General features: G+C 43.9%; 1 protein-coding gene across 2 annotated transcripts in view; it reads right to left on the bottom strand.

The window, feature by feature from the left end:
* Nucleotides 1–6457: 6457 nt before the first annotated feature.
* CD4 (CD4 molecule) overlaps nucleotides 6458–9456 on the bottom strand; it is a 42424-nt gene continuing 39425 nt past the window's right edge. Inside the window, exons 7-10 of one of the 2 annotated variants that reach the window (XM_027843347.1) lie at nucleotides 9057–9275; nucleotides 8634–8749; nucleotides 7941–8008; nucleotides 6458–7608 (exon numbers count right to left, since the gene is read on the bottom strand). In XM_027843347.1, coding sequence (XP_027699148.1) covers nucleotides 7599–7608; nucleotides 7941–8008; nucleotides 8634–8749; nucleotides 9057–9275 — 413 coding nt within the window. In that variant the 3' untranslated portion in view covers nucleotides 6458–7598. Of the gene's footprint in view, nucleotides 7609–7940; nucleotides 8009–8633; nucleotides 8753–9056; nucleotides 9276–9456 lie in introns of both variants that reach the window. The other variant, XM_027843346.1, reaches the window with a different exon arrangement.

Below are 9456 nucleotides of genomic sequence, written 5' to 3'. Positions count from 1 at the left end.
CTCTCTCTCTCTCTCTCTCTCTCTCTCTCTCTCTCTCTCTTGCTCACTCTCTATTTCTCCCTCCCTCCTCTCCTCTCTCTCTCTCCACATCTATTTCCTTCTCTTTCTGTCCCTGTCTCTCTGGATCCCCCTCCCTTACTTTGGCTGTTGCCTGTCAGTCTCAGTAAGGGTGACTGAGGGAATTTTTAATTTGGGGGGAGGAGGGGAAGGATGGGAGGGCTCTTGGAGGGAAGGCTAGAAAGGATATAGAGACCTGAAGGCTCTGACTTAGAGAAGGGAAGGCAAAGGGAGAAGCCAGAGAGAAGGGAAGGGGAGGGCACTTGATGAGTTGGGGGAAGGGAGTCAGCTTCATTGATGATGTGATGTGTATGTCTCCCCCCCAAAAAAAAAACTCCCACTCGCTCCGGACATACATATTGAGGCAGCATGCAGCTGGTATTTTTTGTGGGGGCTGAGGGGATGTATCCAGGGAAGGGGGGGAATGTGTGTCACTGGTGTCACTGTGTATGCATGTGTTTCTGGGCATGGCTTATGGGTGGGGATGTGTCACGATGTGTGCACTGCGGGTTGTGTTGGCAAGTGTGGAACATCCATATTGGTTCTGTGGTTAATCGTGCAGTGTGTATGAGAGCTTGTGTGTGGAGGGGAGAGAGAATATGTGCTCACACATACATTATCAACAACACAGGACCCATCAAACATGGATATAGAGAATGTACACAAATACTTCGATTCCCATATAGCCTCACAGTCTCTGTCCCCAGCCTGGATCCTATCACCTCACACAGACCCTCCATACATTCAATAGATGTTAGGGAAACAGGCTTCACCCACCCCACCCCCTTACGCCATGCCTTTTCTGGGCTGAGTGAGAAAGTGAGAAGACCCTTGGGAAGTTGAAAAGAGTCAGTCATAGGAATTCTGGATGAGGATTAGCATTACTAATTAAGCTAGGGATAGGTTTAGAAAACTCTAGAACGGTGTCCCACCTTTCCTGTTCCGGTCTAGACACTTGTACCAGAAGAAAGGCAATGCAGCTCAGTGGAAAAAGCTCTGGATTTGGGATGCGTAGAGTCATCAATTCGTAGGATATCAGAGCTGGAAAGGGCCTTAGAGATAATCTAGTCTAACCTCATTTTACAGATGAGGACACCAAGGTCCAAGTAGATTAATTGACTTGCTTGGGGTCAGAAGAATCCTGGCATGTGAGTGAGTGACCTTGGGCTAGTCACTTCCCTTTGCTCACTTTTTCTCACTTAAAAAAATGGATATGATAATACTTGTAGTACCTTTTTTTTTGGTTAGGCAATGGGGTTAAGTGACTTGCCCAGGGTCACACAGCTAGTAAGTGTTATGTGTCTGAGGTCAGATTTGAACTCAGGTCCTCCTGAATCCAGGGCTGGTGCTCTATCCACTTTGCCACCTAGCTGCCCCTGTAGTACCTTTTTCACAGGGCTGTTTTAGAGCAACATGGTATGGTGGTAAGGACATAGAACCTGGAGTCAGGAGATTCAGTCCCTGAGCCTTGCACTGTGGTCATAGGCAAGCTACAACCTCTCCAGGCTTCAGTACTCGTACCTGTAAAATGAGGTCACTTCCAGCTCTAAAGTCTATGATACTGTATGTAAAGTGGTTTAATGGATTTTATAAAATAAATTATTATTATACATTACTCTTCTTCAGGAAATTGTACAGTATAGTTCCAAACTGGGCAGCTAGGTGGCACAGTGAAAAGAGCATAGGGCCTAGAGTTAGGAAGACCTGAGTTCAAATCCAGCCTCAGACACTTACTAGCTGTTTAACCCCAGGCAAGTCACTTAACCCTGTTTATCTCAGTTTCCTCATCCGTAACACAAGGAGAAGGAAATGGCAAACCACTACCGTATCTTTGCCAAGAAAACCCCAAACAGGGTCATGAAGAGTTGAGACAGGACTGAAATGACTGAACAATAACAGTCCCAAACTATTTCCTAACTTTTATTTTTAAATATTCTAACTGCATCATTGTGTTTATGTATTTCAGTATTTATTGATATATTTGCTTTTTAAAAATCCCAACAGACAGTTCCCAATAAACACCCAAATGAACCCCCTTACAAAGAATATTCCAACTATTTTTTATTGTTGACAGAATAATCCTTTAACTTTGACAAGGAAGTACTAATCTTGACTATCTTATTTGACCAGAGTTTGGTTGCTCCCCATTTTCCTATTCCTGTTCCCAACCCCCTTGAAACATTCTGTTTATCTACTCCTTCCCCCTCCCCCACCCCAAGCCTTCCTCTATTGATTTCCCCCCCAGATTCACCGAGGGACTTTATTAGTATTGGTGTAGAGATTTTGTATTCGTTGTTCTTGTGGTTTTGCCTTCGTCACATCATACACATCCTCCTAGATTTCTCTTAAGTCTATATATTCTTTATTCCTAGCACAATTGTAATATTCCATTTCATTCAGCTTGTTTAGGATTTCCCCGATCATTGTGCCTAGCTTTTTGTCATCACAGGTAATGCTGCCATGAGCCTACCCAGATAGATGGGAACTCATGCCCACAGTGCAGACTAAAACACTTCCAGGCCTTCCCATGTCCTCCCATAAGTTCACCACGAGTAGTCCATTCAACATACTGAAGGCCTCCCTTGATTTCTCCTGACATTTCTAGGGTACCAGTGGAGCACTCTGGCTGTCTGCCTATCATCTGTCACCCTTGCCATGTGACTAGTTCATCTCTTCCTATCATACAATTCCGTGATGATATCTTTTAGTTCCATTATTCTTCCGAGTTCCTCACTGGTATGTAACCCTTGAGCAACCATGCTGTTGCCCATAGAAATCTCAAGGTTCTGAAAATGGCCAAATTCTATATCAGAGTTCACCAGTTTGATGATGGTTTGACTTAGCATCAAGACTTCTTTTGGGGGGGGGGGTGAGGCAATCAGGGTTAAGTGGCTTGCCCAGAGTCACACGGGTAGAAAATGTCAAGTATCTGAGGCCAGACTTGAACTCAGGTCCTCCTGCCTCCAAGGCCGGAGCTCTATCCACTGGGCCACCTAGCTGCCTCAACATGAAGAAAAAGAAAAACTGGAAGAGATTCCATGTGGGTAAAGGGTAGAGGAGAACCAAATGTGCACAGCAGATCTCTGGCGGCATTTCTCTCTCCATACTCACTTCTTCTGGACTTCATGTAGGGGCTGTGGCAGGATGGTAGCAATTGAAACTGATGGGATATGGACAGATTGACAAAAACTGGCCAGTGCCTTGGTGAGGTTTGAACTGTTGGAATCGCCTCAGTGTTATGCTTTTTTCTGGAAGCCTGGTAAAGGGCAAAACTTCATCTCATTCCCAGGTGAACTGCTTGCTATTGTCCCTACCTTCTTTCCTGCTCAATTTGAGAGAGGAGGAGACAGAGGGAGGGATTGGAATCGCTTCTGTCCCTCTAGTTAAAAGTCTCTGCTAGTCAAAAGTGGTCACTGCTTACATTGTTTGCTTCCTGATGGCACCCCTTTACTTATGTCCACATATCTGATAAAGGCAGAAATCTGTCAGCCACCTACATCCTTGTTTGTGTGATTAATGCTACCTGGGGATACTAATTTGGAAAGTCTCTGATCCTTTAAATGAAATAAGAGACAGATGGGTGGACATGGGGACCCTGTTTGAGTTTCCCATCAAGAGAGAGGTACCATAATTATTCCCCTAGGCTATTGCAGGCTACTCCTACAAGTGCCAGAGCCATAGCTACTGAAGACCCAGAAAGGAAAGTTCTTGTCATCAAAGCCCTTGGCACAATCAAATAATTCAACATCAGAAACTGATACTGTATCAGTGGAGATGACATTAGAGATGTTGTATAACCCTCTGCTTTGTTTCTATGCCCTAAGAACCATGGGACTTTCTATCTGACTTACAGCTAAGACCTTCTGTATGTCTTGTTTCACCCACTAAAATGAGCTCCTTGAGAGCGGGATCTCTGGATTTTCTATTTGTATCCCACAGTGCTTGATACATATTAAGTGCTTAACAAATGCCTTATTCATTTATTCATTCATTTATTTTACACATGCATTGGAGAGCACATAAACGTAAACCATAATTTATACCTTTAGAACTAACATAGATGGTCCCTAAAGCTAAGGGGAAGCTTGAAAAGGTTAAGTCTCACATAGGATGTAATTGGGAAATCTTAGGGGCAGCTGCTTACACAGAAACTCATGCATTTATCTCCCAGGGACTTCAGTGAACCAAACCTCCCATGAAAGAAGCCCTTATCTTTAGAATAGTATATTACAGCCTGTTCATACCAATCATGTGCCTTTGCATTGCCATCTGTGTGATATTCTTTGGAGATTATTGAAATGTATTTCAGGTTTCACTGATATGCAGCAACACCACTAGAATTCTGGTATTAAAAATATGGGCCTTTGCTTGTCATCAGAAGCTTGGGGTCATTAAAGGGACTTTGCAATTTCCCAAAGGCAATTCAGCTTACTGTCCTCTTTTTGTTCAATTCTGTGTCCAACATATTGTCCATCCGTACTGTCTGTCTCAGACATACATTTTGTTGTACTAAGCACAATAGGTTGTCCATTCAAATGTATGTTGTAATCTGGGCAACATACTTTATCTGCTTGATCTTTCCTGTGTGGATAGTCAGGACAAACTCTGGAGTGATTACATATCTTTTCCAAGTGGCTTATTTTTATTTTTATTTTTATTTTTATATTTTGGGGGGATTAGGCAATGGGGTTAAGTGACTAGCTTACAGCTAGTATTATGTGTCTGAGACCGGATTTGAACTCAGATCCTCCTGAATCCAGGGCCAGTGCTCTATCCACTGCACCACCTAGCTGCCCCCTTTCTCATATATTTCTTCCCATCCTCCCCTTTCTCCTCCTTTACGTTGAAGTCACCAAGTATCAGATTATGTTGATTTAAATTAGAGAGTCTTATCAGGTTCTTCAAGAAATTCTCTGCCTTTTCAACCAATGTTGGTACATAAACTACAATTATTTTCTTGGTGATCTTTATGCAAATACTTATAATTGGTACTGTAATTTGTGATTAACAAATATCTCATGAAATGAGGTTTCTTGCTGCCTTTGAAAGTGTGGTATAACCCACTCATTCTTTGCCTCTTCAATGAATACCTGTGAACCATGGGTGTTCCAGTTAACTATAACTTCTTTCCTTCTACTGGTTCCATTTATAGCAAGAATGTCAAGATTTATATGATTAATTTCCTCTGGCAGCATGTCCACAGCAGGTCATTGAATAAGAAGCTCATATTTAGATTGCCAACAGTCCATTTGAAGTTTATAGATCTTCTACAAACTGTGTTCTTCTTAGTACTTTATGCTCCTTTGTTCACCATTCTTCCACCATCATTGAGAAGGGAAGAGGTCCGTATTTAAATTTTTTCTTTGTTTCATGGGTTGCCATGGTGAAAAATTCATTACTAAGTGACAAGTAGCTGGTGATATGCCTCTCCATACTGAGCTAGGTTGGTCCTCATGCAACCGAAACAGGCCATTGTTAGAACCATAATCAAAGACTTTCCAACATGGTAGAATTTGCCAGAGTTTCTAATTCCCTGGCATTAGTCTTCAAGAACCAAGGATTGCCTCCATATCTTTATGAGGCATCAAAATAGTACCTTGTATTGTGGGACAATCTATTTTTTCAATTATGCTATATAATTCTATGTGGCCTCAAATCATGAAACACCATCTCCAAAACCTCAAAATTTCAAGTAACCCGAAGGAAATGATGGGCATAAGCAGGCTGCAGGCTATAACCAATAATGACTTGTGCACAAGAAGTTATGTGAAAGATATCATTCAGAAAACAGATAGTAAGAAGAAATGAGTTGGTCCTTTGTATTAAGAGTGAGGGATTATATGAAAAACCTGAGCATTGCACTGGTCCTCTCAGAATAGTAGAAGACCTAGAGGAAGAACTCCAGGACTTTAGGGAGATCTTCTTTGGAAGATTTATGGAAGGACATGAAGAAGAATCACCTATGATTAGAAGGTATGAATGAGCCTTGGTCTATAGCATTGACAGGAGTACCCCAATTGATGAGATCAAATCAATTGAATTATTGAAGAATTACCTTATTAATAAGGTCAGGGATAAGGTACAAGGCTATGGAGAATTCTCACCCCTAGGAAGCTGGACAGGTCTTATATGAACTGTGGATTCCCTGGGGATCTTCCCTCAGTGCCCCAATACTTTGGCCAATCTAAGCCCTTTTCCTTCTTTAGGACCCAGACCACTCCTCCTAGCTCCTGAGAGGCTAGGAGCCTCTTCTTCAGGGAGGGCTCCCCATATTTGTTCCCTAACCCTGAGCCTAGCAGAACCTGGCCCTCAGAGAAAGGTTCCTCCTGCATTCTGCCCAAGCCTCTAGTCATGATAAGCCCATGGGGAGGATTTAACTGGAAACAAAATAAGATGAAGATCATTCTTTTTGTATTGTTTATTAATTTTTTTCATTGATTCAGAAGAGAAGGGAAATATCACTCCATGGAAGAGGTAGGGAGCCCTATCTGAGCCACTCCTGAGCAGGCCACTTAAATGAGGCAGACTGGAAAGAAGAGAAGGGATATATGAAGAGATGGAGGGATAGAGACCAAAGTGGAAGGGAGAAGACTGATCCAGGAAGAGAAGATTGATTCTCAGCCCCCAAATTCTAGAGTCTTGATGGGGGTTAGAGAGTTAAAGGAGAGAAGGAGCTAGGTGAAATATGGAGAACCACAGTTCTTGCCCAGAGTCAAGTATAGCCAAGTACCTAGGAATATAGGCACTCAAGTCAGACTTCTTCACAAGTTTACAAACATAATTCTGGTCTTTCTCTGGGCCCCTACTGGTGTCCATAGTCTGGCACATCAGAGGGAGAAAAAGAGAGATCAGTCAGCTTGACGAAGGGCCTAAGGCCATGAGGGAGGAGGGAAGACAGTTAATCAAATCAATCAAAAACATTTATTAGATGCCTGTTATGTGCCAGGCACAGTACTAAGCACTGGAGATACATAAAGAGGCAAATGTTAGTCCTTGCCCTCAAGAAGCTTACCACGAGGATGAATATTTACTTGGCTTTTGGGTAGGGTGAGATGGAGATAGGGACACCCTGAGTACATACCCACAAGTTTGTTTGGACACTAGATAGAGCAAGGCATAGTCGCAGGAGGGAGTAAGTGTAGACTCAGAACATTTCTGACTGTGGGTTATAAGAAGCTGGAAAATCCAGAACATCCTATTCTCAGTCTCTGGATTGAGTGAAGTGTCATCCTGCCTCCTGCCCAAAGGCAAGATGAGATGAAATGCTATGCAGAAGCCTTTAGGGGCTGGCAGAGGAAGGAAGGAATACTTAGTGATCAGGTTGAGGATGCATCATGGGGCAGTGAAATAAGGAGCAGGGTCCCACTGACAATGTCCAGGATTATTACAAGGGGGTAGGTTAGGAAGGACAAGGTTGCCAAAATGTCTCAATCCTCCTGCAGTCACCTTCCCTACTCTTCCCAGTAGGCAGAGATAAGGAATGGAGGATTTTCACAAATCAGACAAGTCTTCCATATTCAACTCTTCAGGCTACCATTTTTCTAAAAACGACTAGAGGGAAAAAAGAAATAAAGATAGTTTAAGGGCAATTCAGAAAGTTCCATCCTTTCTTTCCTCTTTCTGCTGCACACACATCTCCCCCCCCACCCCCATCCCCATCTCCTCCCAGTATTCTTGGATCTCTTCACTGTGAATCCCTTCACTGTATCCCTTCTTGGTCCTCAGTCCCTCCTCCCTCGGGACCTTCTCTTGCATTCATCTGCTCAATCCTCTCTTGCATTCTGGCCACGTTCCTTACTCCGAACCCTAAAAAAATCCCTCAGTCCCTGCTCCATCTTCACTCTTACTTCAGAATCATCCTGCTTGTCCCTTTTGTAACTTACTGGGGACACTGACAGGTCTTTTTCTCACTCAGGAGCCTCCTGATCTGAGACATCCGCTCTGCTCGGCGCTGTCCAGAGAGAATGAGGGGAGAGGTGGGTGAAGGAGAGAGAAGCATGAAGGACTTGGGTCCATGAGACCAGAGTGGAAAATAGGGATGTAGGGGGAGGTTTCAGGCTAGAGGAGTTACTATTGCCAAGGCAATATGTCCCAGAATAAGCTTGCTGTTACTTCTTCCCTGTCTGACTTGGATCTAGGACATTGAAATGTGGGGGAAGAAGGAGGTAGGAGGCAGGAGTAAGGAACATAAAAGCATTTATGAATTTTGCAAGATGAAAGTATTCATTCCCAAGCCTCCAATGCAAAGTACACAAGCCCCTTTACCTCTCAGGTCCTCATATTACTCATCCATTTAAATGAAGAGGTTGGGCTAGTAGATTTAGAGCTGGAAGTAACCTCTTAAGGGCAGCCAGTCCAATCCCACCTCATTTTATAGACAAGAAAATTGAGGCCCAGAGAGGTTAAATGATTTGCTCTGGATGGCCTGGTAGGTCCATTTCTGCTTTAATGTTCCATGGTTCCATGATTCTGTGGGCTCGATAGTTTGACCGTGGTGGGTTAGGACAACCGGATGTATGTATGTGTTAGGGAAGTAGTGGAATGGGGAGTAAAGTGGGAAGGAGAAGTTTACTCACCAGCCTGTGCCTTCGTCTGGCACAACAGAATATAGAGAGCCCAGAGAGAAGCAACAGGGTTGCTCCTGCACCCAGACCGATGCCCAGTTGAAAGGGTAGTTTCCATTCCTGCTTTGCTGCTGGAGGAGAGACATACGCAGAGGCCCTCTCACCTTCTAGGCCATAGTCTTGAACATCAAGAAGGACTCAGAAAAAGGAGGGTTGGAGAGATGGAGCACAGAGTACTAGGCTGGGAAGTAGGACTCTTGGGTCCCAGCAGGAGAGGGTTAGCTGAGACCCCCAGAGAGGTAGCAGTTGTCTTAAGAGGTGGGATGGTGGGAGGTTAGCATGACTGAGTGGGATGAGCATTGCTCCTTGTATCCCTCTGAGAACTGAGCCAGGGCTGGGGGGAGTGAGGAGAGGGAAAGGGACCTGGTTTCTTACTCAGTTTGAAGGAATCCGATTTAAGTATTTTCTGATTCTGGGATAGCAATTGGCATTCCCACGTCCCAGCCTTTGGCTCGTTCACCTCCAGCTGCCTTTGCTCCTTTGAGACCTCCAGGCTTTTTTCTGTCTGGTTTTCTAGCATCCATGTCAGCCTCAGCCCAGGGATTATGGGACCCTGCACGTCACAGCACAGTAGACGTGATTCCTGGGACACAGCTGAAGAGAGCAAGAGACAGAAACTGGGGATTTGGCATGGGGAAGGGGTTCCTATTCCCTCTTGAGGTATGAGATAGGGATAGGATAATAGTGAAAACCCCAATGTTTACATTTATTTAGCACTATATAATTTTCAAAGCTCTTTCACTTGAGTTGACTCATTTTATCCTCAAAACAGCTA

The sequence above is a fragment of the Vombatus ursinus genome, unplaced genomic scaffold (genome assembly GCF_900497805.2).
Source record: "Vombatus ursinus unplaced genomic scaffold, bare-nosed wombat genome assembly UNPS02014906.1, whole genome shotgun sequence".
NCBI classification, from domain to species: domain Eukaryota; kingdom Metazoa; phylum Chordata; class Mammalia; order Diprotodontia; family Vombatidae; genus Vombatus; species Vombatus ursinus.
This window is presented reverse-complemented; position numbering and strand designations above follow the sequence as displayed.